Source organism: Nothoprocta perdicaria, unplaced genomic scaffold (genome assembly GCF_003342845.1).
Source record: "Nothoprocta perdicaria isolate Ctin4 unplaced genomic scaffold, notPer1 scaffold_380, whole genome shotgun sequence".
Classification (NCBI taxonomy): domain Eukaryota; kingdom Metazoa; phylum Chordata; class Aves; order Tinamiformes; family Tinamidae; genus Nothoprocta; species Nothoprocta perdicaria.
The window spans coordinates 420,807-442,550 of record NW_020455622.1 but is presented as its reverse complement, the minus strand read 5'-3'; the positions used below and the strand labels follow the sequence as shown (position 1 = coordinate 442,550).

At 45.6% G+C, this 21,744-nt stretch overlaps 1 protein-coding gene across 1 annotated transcript in view; it reads right to left on the bottom strand.

Annotated features, from left to right (window-relative positions):
* Positions 1–21,653, bottom strand: part of BORCS5 (BLOC-1 related complex subunit 5) — a 66,936-nt gene extending 45,283 nt beyond the window's left edge. Inside the window, exon 1 of the mRNA XM_026044767.1 lies at positions 21,518–21,653. Coding sequence (XP_025900552.1) covers positions 21,518–21,629 — 112 coding nt within the window. The 5' untranslated portion in view covers positions 21,630–21,653. The remainder of the gene's footprint in view (positions 1–21,517) is intronic.
* Between the last annotated feature and the right edge of the window lie 91 nt (positions 21,654–21,744).

Below are 21,744 nucleotides of genomic sequence, written 5' to 3'. Positions count from 1 at the left end.
GGGCTCTCGCCCTAGGGCACCACTACGGGTTGCAACTTGGGAAAAAAAAACAGGCCTTTATCTTAGCATTGTTTAAAGACATTTCTAAAAGCAGGAATTTAAACCCTAACCTTGCTGATTTCTCCTGAAAATACTATCAATTACTTGAAGCAAGTTTGCAGAAGGAAATATCTCAAAATCTCCTTCTACGAGGTGATTAGTACATGTCTAAGGACAATTACTCCTATTACTTCTAATAACAACTAAACAAAGCCAAACAAAGCTAGAACCAAATTAGACAGAGCTAAGGGGCCTTGTGTTGGCTGCTCTATTCCACGCAACAGGCTCCTAGATCAGCATCCCATAATGCTTTATCTAATCTATTCCAAACACCTAACAAAAAACATCTTCAAGATGCTAACATCAATAAATAAATAAATAAATTGAAAGAAAAACCTTAAGGAGCCTTAAAAAGCAGTGACCTGTATTTTAACTTAAGGAACAGACTTATCAATCAACACCTTAAGTAATTTTCTACTTCAAGTCCATGGCTACTGCTCAAAAGTAGGGGGATGGAGTGCGGGGAGGTCTAAGTGACAATTAAACACAAACCTCTCCATTTTTCTTCTATCAAGCTGTTACCTACAGTATCCTCTTCAAAACCTTTGACTAACTATGAAAGAAGAACCTGCCACAGGAAAGTACAGTTAATGTCATGCCAAATACCTCCAGGAGAGGGCTGTCGGGGACAGAAGCAACTAACTGGTTTCTACACGGTAAAAACACAACCTCACCTCAGCTTCTTCCCTTTTTATGCATTGCAAAGTATACATTTTTGGACAGAGATCATCCCAATCTACCACTGCCATTTCACATGAGAATGGGAATACAAGGATCCCTCAAACTGAAGTGCTGCTGATTTTACCCTTTGTTAACTCCTGCATTCGGGCAACGAGTGTCTCTAAAATCTTCCTTCGTTTGGCCGACTGGGAATCTTTTTCCAATAAAGACACTATTTTACCACACTTGCAAGGACAATAAGCAAGAGAACTGAGAATCCATTACTACTTAATGCTAGTCATTACCGAAAAAAAAAAGAGGGTCATATATAAAAAAAAAATACAGAAGAGTTAAAATTTTCAGAAACCTCAGGTTTTGTTCCAACTTCTCAGAAACCAATCAAATAACCGCAAACACAGCCAGGTATGAAACATATGAATCCAAAATATAATGCAGGTATGCAAGAGTCTTTAGTTCTCTATCACTGCACAGATTTGGAGAAAGCTTTGTGTGTTTGTTTGTGTGTGTGTGTGTGAGAGAGAGAGAGAGGGAAATTGGTCTATAAACATGAAATAAGGCACTATTTTAAAATCATTTATTATATTTTCCATGAAAAGAAACAAATCATTTTCTTTCAAACTTATCCTTGTGTTTCATGACTAACATACTTGCTGCAGTTAATATGCTAAACGAAAAAAAAAAAAAACAAAAAAAGCCCACACATATAAATTAGGCACAGGGAATTCCAGACTTCCTGATAACAGACACTGACAGGAGCAAAAGGCACCTGTTCACAGCTCGGGGCAAATGAGCACCTTTTGGCTTAATTTCGGGAGAAAATGTCCCACAGCAGAGAATGCAGAGTGGGAAAGCAGTGGCTGAGAGCAAAGTGCCACCATTCCGTGAAATACCAGCCAGGTTTTCACCAGCAGGACTCGCGCTCCTCCCGGAAATCACACTGACTGCTTGAAGCACGTAACAGAGCAGTTAATAGCAGGGTAATTCAGTGACTGGAGATGCTACCTTGTTCTACCATTGCACACAGGGTGTCAAAATGTACTCAGAGAGTAAGAACCCCTGCATGTCATGACATATTATAGTTAGGACTTCAGCACAGGTTTTCCCTTGTGCTAAAAGAATTCAGCCCCTTTTTCCACTGCATCCCACCCAACCCTTCCCCTTTCTCTTGTCATACTTACTCTACCGCAGGATGGCACAGTGCAACTAGCTAAAAGCCAGTGGGTTTCAGCTAGTTCAGCAGCAAGCAAGCAACCTATATCCTGCTTGCTGCTCCTCAGGATACAGGATCAGCTTGGCTGGCAAGTCCCTCTTCTTGCAGACACTCTCCAGTATCTGTCCTATTACATGAGAAGGATGAAGGAATATGGGGGGAGGGGGGTGGCATTAAAAGTAAATATTATTTCTTGAATGAAAGCAGTCGAAAGGAACTGAAGAATGAAGATACACACTGAATCTGCTCACAGAAAATGCTGGTTTGATAAGTGCTTTGGAGAAATACAGCTTTCCATTAGAAGTTCTAAAGGGAGAGTTGTCTAAACACTTCACATCTGTTCATGTAATAAAGACTATTACACTGAAGTCCAAAGACTTTTTACCAGCTATTTGAGAGAAGTAAAATCTTTTATTCTTATTGTAATAACTACCCACAAGTACCAAGGAAGTGCATGGTTTATAGCCTGACATATAAGCCTGAATAAAGAGGCTGAACCTTTGGGAACCAGCACTGAGCTAAAACTTTTTAAATCCCATTCAAGACTTGGCTTCTTTAATGACTAGCATAAAATGAATATAAATATTTAAACAGCTTGCCTTTTAACTCCAAGAAACAACCCATTATCTATTCTAATATGATGAAAAAAGTACAGTATGACATACTTGATTTATGATGCTTGAGGAGCCAGAATAGCAGATCACGTCTGATGCCTGAACAAACCCACTGCTTCTGAGGAGCTTGTTTTGCTTTAAACCCAAACCCAACCCAAGTTCCCTCTATTGCATGCAAGGGCACTGTGGGTCCATTTTCTGAAGGATAAAAAGTCATGGAAGTTTGGCAGGCTAGAGAGAGAGAAAAAACCTTAACAAGAAGTCACAGTTACTTTGATCCTAAGGGCATGCAGGCTGAAACAGACCTCAGTCAGAAAGGCAGTAACCTGCCACAGCACAAGCTTCATTTAAAACATGACAGTGAAGCCCAAGAATCAGGGAAATGGGGGAGAAGTTTCTGCATTTTTCCACTGTGTGGTAAAGCCTATTTCACTTTATGATAGTCGAGGCTTGAATAACATGTAACAGTCCTATCTAAATTTCTAGCTTATTTCGATAAGCCAGAAAAATAACCTTATTCAGCTGGAAAATAAAGAGGCTATTCAGCACAAGATAGTCTGTAATCTGCCCTCAGAAATAATATCAGTAATTAGGAAGGAGTAGTAATGATCTTGTTTTCTAGATTTTTGTGTTAAGAAGATAAGCCGGGGCTGAGGGGAGATCAAACCATCGAAACAGACAGTATCAAAACAGTTTCTAAACAAAAAGTTCATGAACAGAGTAAGCGACTTATTTCTTTAACCGCACGCCCTTCAAGATTGCTTTCCAAAGAAGTGATTAATTCTGGTGCTTTCAAGAAGAAAGCTCCAAACCATGAGCTCAGTCTGCTTGGTTTACTCCCCCTTTGGAAACTCACTAAAGCAAGCGGCGAGTCGGAGCGCAGAGTATCCGACAGCTGGAGGCAGAGGCGCGAGGCCAGGGAGCCGCGGCGCTCGGCGCTGCGGCAGCGCACGCCGCTGCTTGCGGCCGCCCTCCTCCTCTCCTGCTCGGCACTTCCGAGCGCACAGCTCCATTTCAGCACTTGTCAAAGGAAATCCAAGCTGCAGAGCACTTTTTTTTCTTCATTATCTTTTCCACATTGAGCCCCAAACCTCACTTGGTAACAAGCTTGCCTTAAAACCACCAGGATAAGTGTTTCTTTAGTTCCGAAGTACCTTGGTGTACTTCGGAACCCAGGTCCAGCTGCTTCAAGACAGAAACCTTTTTAAGGAGATTTACGGAGAAAGACTCAGTAACCACAGTCCTAAGTCTGCCTTGCACTTGAGCATTATTCAAAGCCGCACAAGGTTTCAGCTCCCCCAGCACTAAGCCGATCTCAGCTGGCTCTCATGCGACCTCACTCCACGTCTCAGCAGACTTCCCTCCCCACCAGCCCTGGTGCCTGCCTGATCCCACAAGCCAAATGAGGTTCCTAGACTGACAGAAGGTTTTTCTTTTTTATTTCCCAGATAAGTTTTCGCCAGCTCAGCAAGGCTGGGCTAGATAAGCACCAGTGCAGGCACAAGGGAAGGGTGAGCACGGAGCAGCTGGATGAATGGGAACAGCACAGGACCACAGCAGTCCCCTTGCTACCTTGCTCCAGAATCTCACAGCCTGTAACACAGAGCTAGAAAATGCACACAAGTTCAAGAGAATACATGCAAGTTCAAGATGACCTAGCAGCTCATTTAGAGCCTGTTTCCAAAAGAACTGCCTCATTCCTTGGTTACGCCAATCACACTCTCTTTCATCCTGAAACTGCATTTATAAGGAAGAGATAGTAGAGATGACTGCTGGTTAAAAATTACTTCAAGAAAGATTGGAAAATCAACAGCTTCATTCTCTCGCATTTCCAAAAGTATACTTGAAATGACAAAAGAAAATGGAGAAACTGTGACTCACTGTGTAGTAAATATACTTAGGTTTTTAAAATATGACACATTCAAAATATTAAGCAATAGATTTGCAAATTGTGTACGTTCTTTTCTTAGGTGGCAGTAACGTAGATAGGACATATTCTGTCTTTCCACAGGCAAAAGGTATAATGTGGAAAATAAACCTGCTTTCCCCATGTTCATGCCATAGTCTTTCACCAATGGCTAACCTGAGTCGCTACCCTGTTTATCCATAAAAAGACTCAAACACTGACTCCAAAAGTAACTGGATTGAGATACTGCTACTAAAGTCATCTGGCATTGAAAAGAAAGAATGGGAAGTCTGAACACGACACTTCAGCTCAATCATCAGAGGCCAAACTACACATCATTAGACAGAAGAAACAATTTACGTATTGCTTGTTTGTTTTTACACTTTTGGGTCAGAATTTCCTATTGAAGACAAATCTGAGTGTTCCCCCTCACAAAAAAATGGGGATTTGGAGAAAGCCAAGGCCAGCATCACCAAAACACCACAGCCTTCCAGAGTCACTAAGCCCCACTTCTCCCTCTGCTGCTACAAAGACTGAGCCATATTGGTAGGTTTAAAATTGCAGAATCAAGTAAAACTGACTGCATTTTTAAAAGTGAGTCCAAATCCATGCTTGACAATGAAGAACTCTTGACAGCCAGAAAAATCTGGCTGTTTGCTGCCTTTCAAGTCTTTTAATTCATTTCCTATAGTGCCATCAACTTCAGATATATTGATTTACTCACATGCTAATACTCATTAAACATCAGCATTACCATATCCATTTTAGTACTGATAAATAACACATTTAATATAGTTGTAATGAAAACAACGTAAAACAAATGCATGACTTAAGTTTATACCAAGTGCCCCTAGAGCTACCGGAAGTTTGTAAATTTTAGCAAACTACATCTCCCAAATGCATCACATGCCTGCTTCAACAGCCCACAAGAGCTGATTTCTCAGCAACTTTGTATGTCTATAAAACTATGTTACATGCAGAACAGGACCCCTTACGAACCTAAATGCTCCTTCCTAGGGAGGTGGAACACAAGTCTAACTTGAGATCTGAATTAAAGTTTTGCAAGTATCAGGCTATTTTGCATAAAAGACATATTCATGTGAATGTTAGGGTACCGGATAATTTTTAACAGCAGAGATCACAGAATCACAGAATGGTTGAGGTTGGAAGGGACTTCTAGGGATGACCTAGTCCAACCCCCCTGCTCTAGCAGACACCAAGAGCACAGGGTGGCATCCAGGCAGATTTGGAGACCTTCAGAGAAGGAGACTCCACAGCACAAGATCTAAATTCCCTGTTATTCCAAGTAGTACCTGAGCAGCAAAAATTTACTGGGTCACAGGGAACAGCTTTTTTCTCCACAGCAGAAGCAAACTTTGCTAATGAATTATCTGTTTCTTGGCCACAAAGGCGTCAGCAGATGCTCCGATACCGAGGCAGCAGAGATGGAAGACATGAGGGCTAAGCAAGAAAAAAAGAGATGGAGGCACCTTCATCTCCTAACCCATGCAAGACAGCAGGTAGGTAGTGTAAAGGCTCCAAGTTGCTCCACCAGCAACAAAGTAGTATGAAAGATTGAAATAAACCTGCGTGGTCTTTTTATTCAGCACTGGACAAGAAGATGCAAGTATTGCCTAACATCTACACCGCAATGTGTCCATGCTAGGATCACAGTTTAATTAGACTCACGGTGGGAAAAATGCATCCATCAAAACAGCCATCTGGACCCTTGAAATGATTACAGCTGGGGACCAATTTAATATGTGAACCAAGCTAATTCATATCTCCTGTTATCTTTATTAGGAAATTAAGCAAGTAAGTGCCAACTGCCTGCAGTGCAGCTTACTCACACCACCCAGCATTCGTTACTGTGTTTTGTTTTGCTGGGGAGACCTCAAAGACAGCAGGGACAAAAAAATAGCCTGTGGGTTTGTGCTATTTCTTAACTCCTAGGCAGCCAAATTCCGGCAATATGCCAAGCAGTCCACAGCAATCCAAGATGCAGCCAAGTTTCCTCCACCTCTGAAGCAGGGTCCTGCAGCAGAGCACATGCTAGGGCTGACTGAAGCGATTCCCGGCTGGCACCTCGAGCCCCTGGAGCAGCCTGTGTCGGCAAAACGGAGAGGCACAATCCAACCCATTGCAGAGCTCACCTGGGCTCTCGGCTCTGCAGAGGACACAACGCAGCGTCAAATTCCGACGCTTCCCTGACACAGCAGCACATTTGTTTCTGTCACCAAGCACCCACACACCCAAGCACGTTTCACAGCTTGGGAATGACTTCAGATAACCAAAAAAAAAAAAAAAAAATTCAAGAAACAAAGCCTCTCATCTCCACAACCAGTGTCGGCTTCCTTGGCTGTTAACTGGGAGGCTGGTGGTTCGTGCCCACCCAGGGACTGACATCACCAAGTTAACCATGAGTCAGCAGTGTGCCCTCGTGGGATCCTGGCTGCATCAGGCAGAGTGTTGCCAGCAGGTCAAGGGAGGGGATCCTGCTGCTTTCCTCAGCTCTGGGGAGGCCCCACCTGGAGTACTGCGTGCAGTTCTGGGCTCCCCAGGACAAGAGGGACGTGGAACTTCTAGAGAGAGTCCAGCAGAGAGCGACTAAGATGATTAAGGTACTGGAACATCTGTCGTATGAGGAGAGACTGAGTGAGTTGGGCCTGTTCAGCTTGGAGAAGCGAAGGCTGAGAGGGGATCTGATTAATATGTATAAGTACATGAAGGGAGAATGTAGCGAGGAAGGGACCAAGCTCTTCTCAGTGGTGGCCAGTGACAGGACTAGAGGAAATGGGTGCAAGCTGCAACACAGGCAGTTCCATCTCCACGTGAGGAAGAACTTCTTCACTGTAAGAGTGACAGAGCCCTGGCACAGGCTGCCCAGGGAGGCTGTGGAGTCTCCTTCTCCGGAGGTCTTCAAAACCCACCTGGACATCACCCTGTGCCACATGCTCTAGGTGTCCCCGCTGGAGCAGGAAGGTTGGACTAGATGATCTCTAGAGGTCCCTTCCAACCTTAAACATTCTGTGAGTCTGTGATTCTGTGATTCTGTCTACCACGGAATACAGCAAGACACATGGGCAACCAAGGAAATGTCAATGGGAGAATTTCAAATCACTGCAATGAATGCAGCTCAGACACTATCCACATTGACTCCAAAACTCAATTCTGGAAGTGGTGATAGCAGCCCCAGACAGGGGATGAGAGAGACCAGCAGAGTTTGCCATCCTTATATCATCTTGTTTATCCAAAGGTAAAAGCACGAACATCTGCTTTCACTACCATCACCTTCTTTCTGCTATTCTTATATCACAGAAACAAATAAGATCTAATCTCACAGGAGGTAAAAAAACCCTGTATCACTTAAAAGAGCAGTTACATCTCCCGTCTTTCTTTCATTTTCTATTAAAGATAAGAATTCTGTTTACTCACATGAACTCAAAGGCCTAATGTGCAAAAGGAAAGTCAAAACCTCCTCTTCCTCCATCTAACTTCTCCCTTATGTTTAAACTTTACTTTGCTGAGATAAGGATAAAAACTGATCCAACCCCAACCTGCCTTCTGCCCAACATCATTTTCAACTGGCAGAGCATTTAAACATTTATTCCTTGCAAAAAGATGTCGTAAGCACTAAAATATCACCACCTTTCTGGCAATTTTATTTGTGGTTGATAACATACTAGAAAGAATGATTTAACAAAAAAGTAAAAGTAATTTTTTTTTCTTAAAACTTATCATCATGTCATTAGAATAACACTCATTACGCGTTATCCCATTAATACCCTCCTCCTGTTTCTTAGAGGTCATTGTACCTTCTCTTTGGGCCCACCATGACAGAAAAAAAACAAAGGGCAACTCTCTGACACACGCCTACCTTTACATTATTAGCTTTAGTTATTAGTTATCAGCTAATCACTATGACTTACAGTGCCAATCCATAAGATCAGCACCATCCAGAGAGCTCTCTCTGGGAATCCTATTTACCTTGCCCCAACCACAGGTGTTATCTGCAATGCAACAAACTCCAGGCCAGGTTCAGTTTCACACAGCGGTTTATAGGATGTGCTATAGGCCACAGCTCAGCTTGCACCGGCCCAGAGTTACAATAGTAAAAATCTCCTGTCCTAGGAGGATTGTCCATACACACACACACACACATATATGTCTATATATACACACACACACACTCTCTCTCAAAAGCCTCCATGGTGGCACAGCAATAGAAGCAGCAAAGCTGCGAGTCCCTTGTGTGGGCCAGGTAACAGCCAAGCCAGACGGAGGCCCTTTGGGAGAAGGGATTTCCTCAGCTGTCGCCTTGTTTCCATCTGAGCCAGGCCTTCCCCTTCCTCTCCACTGGCACACAAGCTCAGAAGGGTGGGCACAAGCCGGGCATTTCCAAGGAGGAAGCCGAGACTCGGGTAACTTTGCACGAGGCCCGAGCGCTGCAGCAGCAGCCGCACGTCCTGCAGGGCACCTCGCTCTGAACTGCAGCGAGAGGAAGGGCAGCAGGGCACACAGGGGATTTTTTTTGTGGTGTCTCACTCCAGACAAGTTCAGGCAAATACTACAGCAACTTTAACCCCTGCCTACGTGAGGATTTTGATTTTGAAAAAAAACAGTTATTTGCAAAGTGGTTATAGCTTCAAGCTTCTGGAAAGCTGCCAACACCTCCCTGGGCAGCAAAGAGGCACTCTGTAATAAAGCACAACTCCCAGGCGATGTCCAGTTGCTTTGGCACACACCTCCCATTGACACAGGCTCATGAATGGCTGCGGTTAGAAGGGACCTCTAGAGATCATCCACTCCAACCCCCTGCTCCAGCAGGGACACCCAGAGCACGGGGCACAGGGCAGCATCCGGGTGGGTTTGGAAGATCTCCAGAGAAGGAGACTCCACAACCTCCCTGGGCAGCCTGTGCCAGGGCTCGGTCACCCTCACAGTAAATAAGTTCCTCCTCACGTGGAGATGGAACTTCCTGTGTTTCAACTTATATCCATTTCCCCTTGTCCTATCACTGGCCACCACCAAGAAGAGTTTGGCCTCATCCTGTGTAGGCCCATCCAACACACTGAAAGAGATCACACAACTCCTTTGCAAAGTCAAAGGACTTTTGACAGCATTTTAGATACCATTTAGATTTAGTACCATTTAGGTACCATTTGGTACCATTTAAATATAGCATCTTAGACAAGATGCCTTGATGACATTTCCAAGACAACAGAGATGAAGATTCAAGTCAAAATCCTTCCACTTTCCTTTCCCTAAGATAAAACTTGCAAATAAATTAACAAACACTGGATTTTATGCTGAGTAGAGCATAAATGGTTGTGTCAAACACAGGTGTTCATCAAGCAAGAGTAGCTCGGGAACGAGGAGAAGATCTTGTAATTCTAGTCCATCACTTAATAATTACATCAGCTGCTCTCCTTCCTTCTCCTTTCTCATTTCACCTCCCTCTCTTCCCCCCATTAGTTAAAGGGTCTCAACTCATACTGCTTTGTGCACGGTGCCAGCAACAGCAGTTTGTAGGACTGGTGCTGAACTGGAGAAAAGAGCCAACTGAGTCGATTTCTTTTTCTGTTTTTTTTTTTTTCAGTTGGTTTTGTCTTTGGGTTTTTTGTTTTTTGAGGGCCACTGAGGGAAATTCTGCCACGCAAATCACCATTCCTCTTTCCTGGGATGAGAGCACTTCAGCCTGCAACACACTTCCTATGAGAAGAGGCCTGCCAGGAAAACCCCGTTAACTCCACGTTACAGATGAACGGAGGCAAAGACCGCAGCCATCACCCGGAACTGAACCTCAAGTGCTCCCATCTGAACTACTGTCAGTTTATACAATCAGCATCCATATGCTCTTAGAAAAGGCTTGCGTCAACAAGTTACACCAACAGCCACAAGTAAACAGTAAAAAGTACACATATGTTTTTGGAAGAACATAAAAAAGACTTCCAAAATACATTACCATCCCCTCATGCCAGACTTCCCAAACTTCCAGTCTGTGGTCACCTCTCAGTTACCTGCCGCTGGGTCCAGCTTCCACAAAATGTCATAGCTCCCACTGGTACCAAATCAAGGCTACTAAGACCTAGGCCACTTCCTATGATTTCTATAACAAGAACATAGATGTTAAAAGAGAAGCTTAAAGAGAAAGCAGTTTCCCATTCACTTAAAAGTAAACACTTCCAGCCATTTTCAAATCTTTTATTTATTTTGTATTGCAGTGACACCTGGTGGCAACTGCCTGGACTGTAGCCTTCCATTCTGCACTTCACAGAGAATGGAAAAAAGAACACATCACAAAACAGAGAAGCAAAGCTGAGGTGCTTGCTGAGGCATGAGGTGCATTAGTCTCCCCCTCACAGAGCGCCGTCAGAAATTGCTTTTTTGCGCCCTCCCGTGTCACCCCTTGATGCGGTGCCTTTGAGTCACCACCTGCAGCACTTCCTTTTGCCTTTCCACTGTTCACCACGTGAAAAGACACATTGATACAGGGCTTCAGACCAGCTCAGAGGGGCTCTCTAATGCAATTGGCAAAGCGGGATGTAATCCACGTGTGTGTTTTGTGTTTAATGCACATCTCAGTGCCAAGCAGGGCACACGGCCTTCCTGAAGTTGTAACACCTACCAAGAAGATAGGTGCAAGAAAGGTCAAAGTATCCAGGAACTCATCTGACACACAAATAAAGCAAACTCGGCACAAAAAACCTAATGAGTATCCAAGACATTGGTTCACATAAGGCACTCTTATCACTCCAGTGATAAAATCAGTGATATCACCCCAGTAAGGCACTTCTATGCACCTCAGTGCAATTGGGGTTGAGCTCATACATTACTACAACACTCAATACATTCAGTTTTCTACCAAAAATTATTGGTAGTAATTTTGTTGCTACTGCAAGTCGAGAGGAAGGATCTTCAGAAGAAGACCCACACCCCAGAACGTGCAGCTGTGCATTTTCTAGCTTATGCATGCAACAGTGCATCAGTCCAGCACATGGTGATTGGGCTCACATGAAAAGCAGAGCAAATACCATAAAATTCACAGTATGTCAGACTTCAGTATCAAAGCCAAAGGAACCACAAAAACTCCTATTTCTGATTTTGTTAAACTGCCCCAGGAAAGAAATAAAGGCAGATCAATCCAATTCAAAACAAGAAGGTTTTATAACACTGAGCTCACTGAACTGTTGCTGATTTCACTCACACCATTATACACAGAACATCATTGGACTAAGCTCCCACCTTTCTGCTTCGGTAACAAGATTTAGGGCCTGAGTAGACTTGTTTTTTTCACTTTTATCGTAATAATCTTTTTATCTTTTTATATTTTTAGTAAGTCAAATATAATTAGAAAGGGTAGGGGCTAAAACCCACATCCATCTTTCTGGAACCTTTTTCTGCTAATGATGTCTAAAAAGGGAAGTAAAGAGATCAGAGCTTTCGCATGAGGGATTGCTATGGAAAATGCTAATTGCTAATTGCTAATCATACGCAGACAGCGGGCATGGAAGTATCTACTCACCCTTTCTCTTGACCACATTTATGGAACTGTCAAGAACCCAGAGCAAACATCAACAACTGCAAGCTCTGGGTGGTGGCAGTTTTACCTTGTGCCTCTTGGTTAACATAATCTCCCTCAATAAATCGATTTGCCTTAACGGAAGCTTTCTGAGCTGAAAAACTTCCTATCTTGGCAGCAATGTGTGCTTCCAAAACCTCAGATTCACAAGCAGTCCCAACAACAAAACATGCAGCATTCTAGCCATGGCCACCAATCAGAACAAACCAACACAAAAAGGGAGGAAAGGCACATCACCACCAAAAGCAAACTAGCATAAAAAAGGTGTGAACCATGGGGACGAAAATTAGGCCATTCAGTGCTAAGTACTTCAAGAAGTTTCTGTATGTGTGTGCTAATGTATCAATAACCTATCCTTTACAGAATGGAAGGAAAAAGTACTGAAAGAGATATATCCTGCACATACCTGCACGAATGAGGCTTAGACACTGCCCTGTGCTCGGCAGCTGTTTTCTCTCAGCAGCCTCTGGCAGATGAGGACATGAGGACATCATGTTACAGGACTCTCAAAGAAGGACTTTTGGACAATTTCTTTTATTGGGGGGAAGTGGAGGGTGGAGAAGTTGGAGGATGGTAGTGGGCATTTGGGGGCGCAGGGATCAGGGAAGCATTTTAGACATCGTTACTTGCTGCTTTCTATTGAGAGTATCATTCATTGCTAAGGGAGCTAATGCCACAGTGACATCTGTGATATACCTGGCTGATTCTCTTAAGACTTCCTTTAACTATTCTGCACCACAACATAGGGAAAACTTCTTCAGAACTAGTGACCACCAATGAGGACAAAGGAGAAATCTGTCATAAGCAGAGAGAGGGCCCTTAACAGGTTTTCTAACACATAACTAACCTTCATTTTTTCCTCCAACAAAGCAGATATTTCTCATAAAGAAAAAATTTGCTTCAGAAACTGAGGCCTTTTCCCACACACCTCTGCCTGAACACGTCCATGCTGCTCATTGCCACAGTTGCTAAAGACAAGGCCCCTGTCCCTGTGCCAGGGCTCCCCTCAGGAACAGTGTCACCATTCCCGACCCCATCGTTTCCCTCACGTATAAATCAGTGCAGTCCCTGTTCGAGGGACACACCCCACAAATGAAAAGATTAAAACGTGCCCAGATTTAGATGGCTGGAAGCCCTAGAGCAGTCGCTGTGCTCTAGATGCTTCCCCAGCACAAGCTTATCTTGCACCCCAGAAAGATTTGCCAGAGGGGCCCTAGAGAGCCCACCAGCTCCTGCAGCTACCCATGCCATAGCCAGCCCCAAACACTCTCCCAGCTGGTGCTGAGCACACTGCCTGGACAGGACTCAAATGCAGACACACATCCTCTCAAACAGTAGACGGAATTAGTGCGGGACTCGCACTCCTGGATAAACCTTCTAACCACTGAGCTACACACTGAAATAGGACATCGTTATTCTCCTTTTCTTTTCCAGATCTATTTTGAAAGGAAAGCTCCTGTCACAGGGCCTAGCAACTTCCTGGAATATCGTTCCCTAACCTTCACTATTAGCTAATATTTCCGTAGACTGCAAATGGAGCAGTTATGATTCGGTGTGGTAGGGGAGAGAAGAGAGGATGCATCTTGGCCAGTGAGACAGCTGAGGGGGAAGATGTGACCGAATCCATCCCGCTTGGTTCCATGAGATTGGGACTCTGGATACCTAAATCTTTCCTCTTCCATTTTGGACCAAGCTGGTCGAAAAAGAAAAATACATTTATTTTTTGCAAAAGAGTATTTTTGTTTTTTAAAGTGAACTTGTATTAAGAAAACTATACAGGGATGAACATCCCTTTCTAGCTGCCTAACACGAGCTCAAGAAGCGCAGGCACAGCAGGACAAACCTGACCACTGTTTTGCCTTGCAAGGCATCCCAGGAGGCTCTTCCACTCGTGACATGTAACAGCTACAACAAAAACACCATAGGCATGTTTCCCCTTCCAACCATACTGAGAAAGCACTGCCCTCCTCATGCTGGACCCATCCTGCAAGATTTTCTGCCATGTCAGTTTTGATCTTCTCACACTACTGCCAAGTAAACTGTAATTTTCAAAGCAAAAGGTTCAGCTTTACCTTTCCTGATAAAATAATAAAACAACTAAATTTGAAGCATTAATAATAAGCAGCATGGGTTAAAAAAAAAAAAAAAAAAAAAAAAGATACTAGTAGATTAATCTGTTCCCTTGTCTATGAATCTTTGCTTAATGGGTCCTTAAAAGTATTAGTGCTAAAAATACTACTAAAGCAACCTCTTTCCAAGCTTAGCTATTCTGACGGCAGCAGTATCTATAGGATGAGAATCCAATTATATTGGGGCAGGCAATACAAAAATGCCTAGTGCAATCAGCTTGCAGCCCAGGTTTTCCATCTGACCATAAAGTACAAGATACACACTAAGGAAGCTTGACAGGAAAAGAAACGAGATGCACCACGAATAACCTGCAGAAGGGCGAATGCCAAGGTCTGCCGAGGTGCCACTTCTTCCGTGTGTGACAGGCCTGGGAATCCATGGAACCTGAGGCATGAGACTCAGCAAGCCTTGCTTCTTCCTTCTCAGTGCCATGGCTAAGGAGTTAAAATAACCATTTTTATGCTAGATATTTAATTGCTGAAGTTGTTGATTCGCATTAAGCAGTATCTCACATGCCTGTGCTAGCTTTTTGTGTACTTGCTGGCAGTTTTAGGCTGGTTTGCCCCAAGCTCTGAGGGCTTAGGGCAAACCAGCCTTAATATGAGAAACCCTAAGACAAGAAGAACCATGTATGAGAGCGAATGTGGTAGGCAGCCCCAGCACAGGACCCACAACAAGGCTGCCCATCGGGAGCTGCCACCGCCAGACCCGTGTCAGTGCTCTGCCCCACACGCAGCAGTGACCCCAGCTCTCCGGGCTTCATGCAAAGCAGCCCAAAACTGCCAGCAAGGACACGAAAAACTAGCACAAGCATGTGAGATACTGCTCACCGGGAATCAACAACTTTAGCAATTAAATATCTAGCATAAAAATGGTTATTTTAACTAGTGTTACTTCCACAGATAATCTAGAATGCGAGGGTGCTGCTGAATTATTTCTACGTAATCACAGGCTATCTCATGGCATTTACATCTTCAGCTACCCCACAGCATTTACAGAGCATCCTGAGCCGCTCAGTGCCACCAACGCCTGCCAGGAAAGCGACCTCCCTACTGGCAACTGTACTCAGAATAACTGGAAGTTCAACCCTCCAAATCAGAACGGCAGGGCTAGGAAAAGGGCAGAACAAAAGAATTGCCAGTATTTACAAAGAATTGATTACCAGTAGCTTTATTAAATTACTGAAGGAGGTGTTGTCATTACCAATGTGTTGTTTGCAATGTGCAAAAATATCCATCTAGGAGAACATCACAGCCCTTCCAGCATTGCTACACAGACAGCAGTCCTGAAGAACTGCAGGACAGGACTTCAAACGAAGCACATCAGAAAGGTATCTGCTCTCAGGCTATTCCACCAAAGGGATCTGCAAAGGAGATGCTGGCAGGGCATCTGCCAGATGCACAGAATATATTCCTTTTTTTTTTTTTTTAAAGTCTGGGTTTGTTCATCTACATTACCATGTGGGCATGAGCATGTCTTCCTAAATTTGGAGTAAATATCTTCCTCTCATAGAGTACCAGCAGCTTCAGGGAATAGTCTGCCACCTTAGAGAAACCCCAAATACTGCCAAAATGGAGCAGCTTCTTCACAGCCTACATGGCAGCATCCTCTGCACAATTCCCTAGGTGCCACCCCGTGCCCCACGCTCTGGGTGTCCCTGCTGGAGCAGAGAGCTTGGACTAGGTGATCTCTATCGGCCCCTTACACCCTCAACCATTCTATGAGTCTGTGATTCCATTACTTGCTGCAGAACAAACAGACAACCTCCAAGTTAATTCTTTCCACGCCAATATTAAGACAGTATCAGAATGTACTGGAGTATTCAGTACCAGAGATACCCAAGATGATACAACAGGCTGCTTCAGAAGAGGGGACCTGGTACTCTCGGCCTCTCCTCCCTCTCCATCCTGCCAGTTACTGTGCACCAGTACCAGCACTCGCTGCAAACCAGCTCCCGGCCTCACCTCGGAATGAAGCTCCCCACGGAAAAGCAGAAGCCTCCTCCTGGGTTAGCAAGCTCGCCCTCTCAGAGACCCAAGCGTCCTGAGGAGCAGGAGGCAGAACCTCCTGCAGGAAGGAGCACACGGACACGACCACCAGAACAGAGGACTAGAGGGCGGCAGGAGCAGCAGGGAGCTCCCGGGATCCCCTCAGGCCTCTCACGCAGCCCCATCCGCATGGAAACTGTGGCTCCTTGGAGGTCTCCATTTCAACTAAATGCACTGGAAATGGGACAACGAGCACCAAGCTGCCTCTGCCTCACTTGTGCAGGGTTACTCTTTGTTTAAAGATTTGTGAAACAGAGAGGAATAAAGTGTGTACAAGTGTACAAGGAATAAAAATATGTGCAAACAGGCTGAATTCAGCTTTAATTACAGGCAGTTACAGTGTTCACTTACAATTACTACACCTGAACCTATTTACAACAGATGCAGATGTGCAGCACTGTGCTTTAGTGCCTCAATTTATTAAGCATAGGAGCAGCATAAAAGAATGGTTATTAATCCTTTCTTTTACTGTCTTCCCTTGCACATACATCCAAACTCTTAATGTTTCAATGTACTACAGAAGAATAGGATAAAAACTTCAACTTCATTGACCGTTAAAGGAAACAAACCTGCTTTACTCTTGTGGCAGCTGACAAGATTCCTGTAAAAAAACAGTCTTCTAGTAACAAATGGTTCTGAACACATTATTTTATTTGAGGTGCTAAATGAAGCCCATATTTCAATGGGACAGAACTCAAAGCTTTTTGCAAACGGAGTCTTCTTCAAGTTATTGCAGTTTGAGGCATTTAGGACAAAGACATCTAGAGGAAAATTGTCAGTTACCTTGAAAATTCACAATCTTTATTTCAGACAGTCATTTTAGGGTTCCCACACAAATAGCACGAAAGGCATTCACAGATGAACCACTTTCCTGTTACAATTCATAGGATTTTTACCAAGTTATATCTTTTAAATTATATTAATGCTTTCTAAACTTAAGGTACAGATTAAATTAAAAAAAAAAAAAAAAAACCTCTCCATCTGTGAAAAGTAAACATACACTTTTCCTTGAATAAATCTTCCCTCACAAAAGAGGTCTGGGCAACATTAGCACGGGTTCATTTGGCTAAATGTTATACAAATGATCTGATTTTGTCAGGACTTTAATGGAAATAAAGTCCGTAACTCCACAGCAGTCTGAGCCACACTAACGCAAGCTGCTCTCCCTCTGTGCATCACACATTTTCTGCAACAGATCCAGCAGTTTTCTGACCCCGCACTGAGTTGTTTCAGCGTGCTGGCCCAGAAGACCAACCCAATGAAAGCAGAACAGAAATGAACAGCTTTCTGCCAGTTTTAATGCGTTGAAATGGCTCAGATGGGAAGCAATGGAGTGCTGAACCACAACAGGCAACTTAGACCAGCCCAGGGCGGAGACACAGCTAGAGTGACAGGGATGGCACAGCTAAAGAAAGGGAAAGAAAACAGAAATATATAGAACTGTGGATCACACTTTTCTTGTGTCAATTGCATCCTGTGTACAGGTGCCCATTTCTTTGTCCTCCTTTTGGCAGCACCATCACCCGTTTGTCCCCATGACTGTGCAGTTCAGGGAACTGAGCTTGAGCTGCAAAAGTCAAGTTCAAATTTGACACACATACAATTCACACACCCGTATCTTTTGGTTCAGTTTTCTGCAGCGGCCCATCTTGGGTTCATGCAGACGAGACCCACGCTGACATCAGTGAAGCAGCAGACCCAAGCACAGAGATTGGGATGACTTTTTTTGATAGGAGATCACAAATAAATTGCCTTTGATGCAGCATCAAAACACACCTCAGAGCATGGTCACACATTCAGCACTATTTCCCTCCTCTGTTCAGCTGGACCTTCTATGAGCTACGATACAGCGAGCAGCAAATACCAGAGGAAGCTGACAGCTATTTTTGCACAGTGTGGAGAAGGGGTCTTTTTCATCTCTTTGCTACACACAGCTCGAGCAAGATGATGGCCTCTGGAAGAATCCCATACTTATTGTGTTTCCACAACACAAAACTTTAATGTAGACACATTTTTAAGAGCTTTTGGGAAGCTTAGTAACCATGTTGAATGCCTTATACCACTCATCCCATTCTAACTACCAGGAAAAAAATCTATCAGCAGGAAGAGGGAGGGAACCTTCCATGTGTAAAAGTCCACTTTTCCCTGCAATTCTCAGAAGGTGGCTGATTTTTACATACAGCTGGTTACAACTTCACACAGTGAACACTCTGTACGAATCCAGGACTCTGAACGGACAAAAACTTAATTTTTGCACCAAGGTCCCCATGAAATAGCATAAAGGAAAGAGACAGTATTGCTCATGAAAATGTGGTAAGTGGCCTCCATAGGGGACACTTGCCCACAAGAAAAGAACATCATTACACACCAGGGAGAAGGTTGGAAACTTCCTCTGCTGCTCTCAGGGAGTCTCCATTCTGAAACTCCTTCAATTCTTTTCTCCCAATTTCAAAAAAAAAATCAACTCTTGCTTGAGCAAGTTGCACTCAGCAGAAATACTTAACTTGCCCCTCCAGGCATATAGCAGTTAACGGCACATATCTCTCAGACACTAAGCATATACTAAGCATATGTCAGTACTAAGCATACTTATTTCTCCTGTCAGCTTGGACGAAATTGGGACCTCGTACTTGTAAATGGTAAAACAAGCTTCGTTAAGCCCCCTGTGTAGTGGACACTCTCTTTACATGAGCATTAACACCAGAAAAAAAAAATACATACAAAACACACCCCAATTAGAGCCCTCATACAAAGTGCTGCATAAGCACTATGAGAGAGTGGTGCCCACCCTGCGAAACACATTTGATAGTTTCAAACACCAGAATCAATAAATGCCTCGACTTGGACCTCCCAAACCCTCCGCGTTACGTGTGATCAGTCACCAACACACAAGGGATCGTGCACAGCTGTAGTTGTACCTCTGAGGAGCAGTTTTTGTTGCAAACACCAAGAAAAAGCTAACATGAAAGATACAGCAAGTATGACACTGGTATTTTCTTACATGGTAAATAAAGACTTCCAATTTTTCTGTGCTCCCGCTGAGCACAGAAAACTCAACTCTAGACAGCTCTTTGGCTCTTGAGATCATGCAGTCACTTGGAGACTCAAAAATAAACTGTCTTGGCTTTGCCTAGTCAAGAAGAAACTGAAGGCTAGTGAAGCCCACAGGAGATCATGACTTGAGTTTTTAAAGCTGGTAGACCATGAGACACAAGTTTTTTTAGGATTAACTCTTAAAAAAACTGATCTTGCATTCTGCACCCATTCCAAGAACGGGATCTTCCATTTGAAGAGCACAGAGAAGAGCTCGGCCCCGCTCCGGACAACCTCCCAAGCAGGGCTGTGGCAGCGCTGGGCTGCCTCGCTGCCCATCACGCCCCACGCTCTGTTCTGCTTTCGGCACCACGTCACCCACCAGAGCCTCGTGGGGCCCGCAGGGGCAGAGAGCTCCAGAGGAGGAAGCGGCACCAGGCGGATAGGGCTGAGGATGTGACACCCTCCAGCAGGCACCAGATGTCACCACATCCCAAGGGCCCGCTAAGGAAAGAGACGTCGACAGAGCAGGTAACCAGGAGAAAAAGCGGCTTCTGGCCACCTGCCCTCTGCTGCAGCGGGAATGAGCCCTGCAAAAGCAGCTCTGGGACCCAGAGGGCTTCCCCTCAAACGGCTTCATGAAAGCATTTATGGGAGCAAAAGGCCTGAACTGGTGAGCTAGGGCAGTGCCCCCCAACCTCTCCATCTCAGACCGAGTCCTGCTGCCACCCTCCCCTTCCTCGCATCCCACCCAGCACCCCTCCTTCCCAGGCAGGCACCGCCGCCCTAGGCTCCCGCCACACGGATCCTACCACACGGATCCCGCCACGCAGATCCTGCTGCACGGATCCGGCTCCGCGCGGCCGCCGCTGGAGCTGATGCTCTTCGTCACCCCTTCGTCACACACACTGCAAACCAGCGGCAGCCGCCGCGGAGGCTTCCAGACCTGCTCGGTGCGAGGGCACCGCAGCCGAGCCCCCGCTGTGCTCCGCTCCCTCTCCCGCCGCCCAGCACCGCCGCTCTCCGCTAACCCTCTCCGTGCCGGACACAGGCGCCCAGGTGCTCCCGCTTCAGCACTCGGCACCAGGAACGCTCAGCGCTTCCTTAGGGACAATGAATCTAAAGGGACTGAGAATCCTTCGATTCCTTTAGATTTGGGTTGTGGTATTTGTACCTCCAGCTACCACTGGCGAGGTCCTGGCTTGGTTCCCCACCCTGCGAATGGAAACTCTGGCAAAAGCAAGATTTGCCCACTGATCGTGACCCAGTCTGCTGCCAAAGCGAACACCCTGCAAACGTCAGCAGCCATTTAGAAGAACAGGAGGAGTGTCCTGAATAAATCAATTAAGTTCTTTTTCTCTCTTTCTTTCCAGATTGCAATGACAACCTCTACAAGCAACACGTGCTGTCCTTTGCCAAGGGGCAGACCAGTTCCAGCCCCGAATTCCAATCCACATTCAGGCCTTTCTCGCGCCCAGGGCTTCCCTCCCTCTTCCCCATCCGCTCCCTCTGCCAGGGGCAGCACTGCCAGCGCCGCAGGGCTCTGCATCCCTGTCTGGCCACACCAAGCGAAACGCCAGCTACTCGGCCCATCCATCCGTCTTTCTCACAGTGCCCACAAGCCCTGCTGTTGCTCCGGGGTCCTCATGCAACAGGCAAAGAACAAGAAAATTAAGGAAAAAGGAAGGCATGAGAGTGGGAAGAGCCCCTGTCTGAACAGGGAGCTCTTCAGCAACTCGCTGCTTCCTTGGAATACAGCAGGAGAGACCATGGGCGAAGCAGGGATCAGAAACAGGGAGCAAAAGGCAGAGATGGACAGACAGACACGCAGGGGCCGTGCCAGAGGGCTGCCGATGGAGAGGGGGGCGGCCGGCGCCAGGCTTGGGGATGCTTCCCCAGCCAAACCCCGCTTCCTATCTTTTTTGTTTAATCTCCTTCCAAAACAAGAATAGAAACAGTTGCGAGTCGGAAACCACCACAACAAATCTGGATTTCGGGCTTAACTCAAACCGTGGGCACGCAGAGCCCGGCCTACGGGGCAGCAACGCCGGGAGCCTTCGGGAAGCCTGGAGCGGAGCCGGGAGTGTCTCCCCGGCGGGCGCAGACACGCGGCGCGGGGCACGAGCGGCCTTTGACACCCCGATGGGAGCGAGAAACGCTTGAAACGGCCACGGGGAGCGGGAGGCGAGGGGAAGGCCGGGAAGCAGCCGGTACCTTTGAGCAGGGGCTGGAAGGTCGGGATCTCCTGCAGCTTGATGACATCGGGATCGTTGCTCACGGTGCGGCAGGGCTGCGTCCCCGGCGCCACCACCACGATGTCGTCCATCTTCGCGCGCTGCCGGGCGGGCGAGGGAGACGCTGCGGGGAAGACAAGCGAGAACAAAACACAACCGGGCGGTTCACTCGAGGAGAGCCGCTCGGGACGCGAGCCGCGCGGGGCC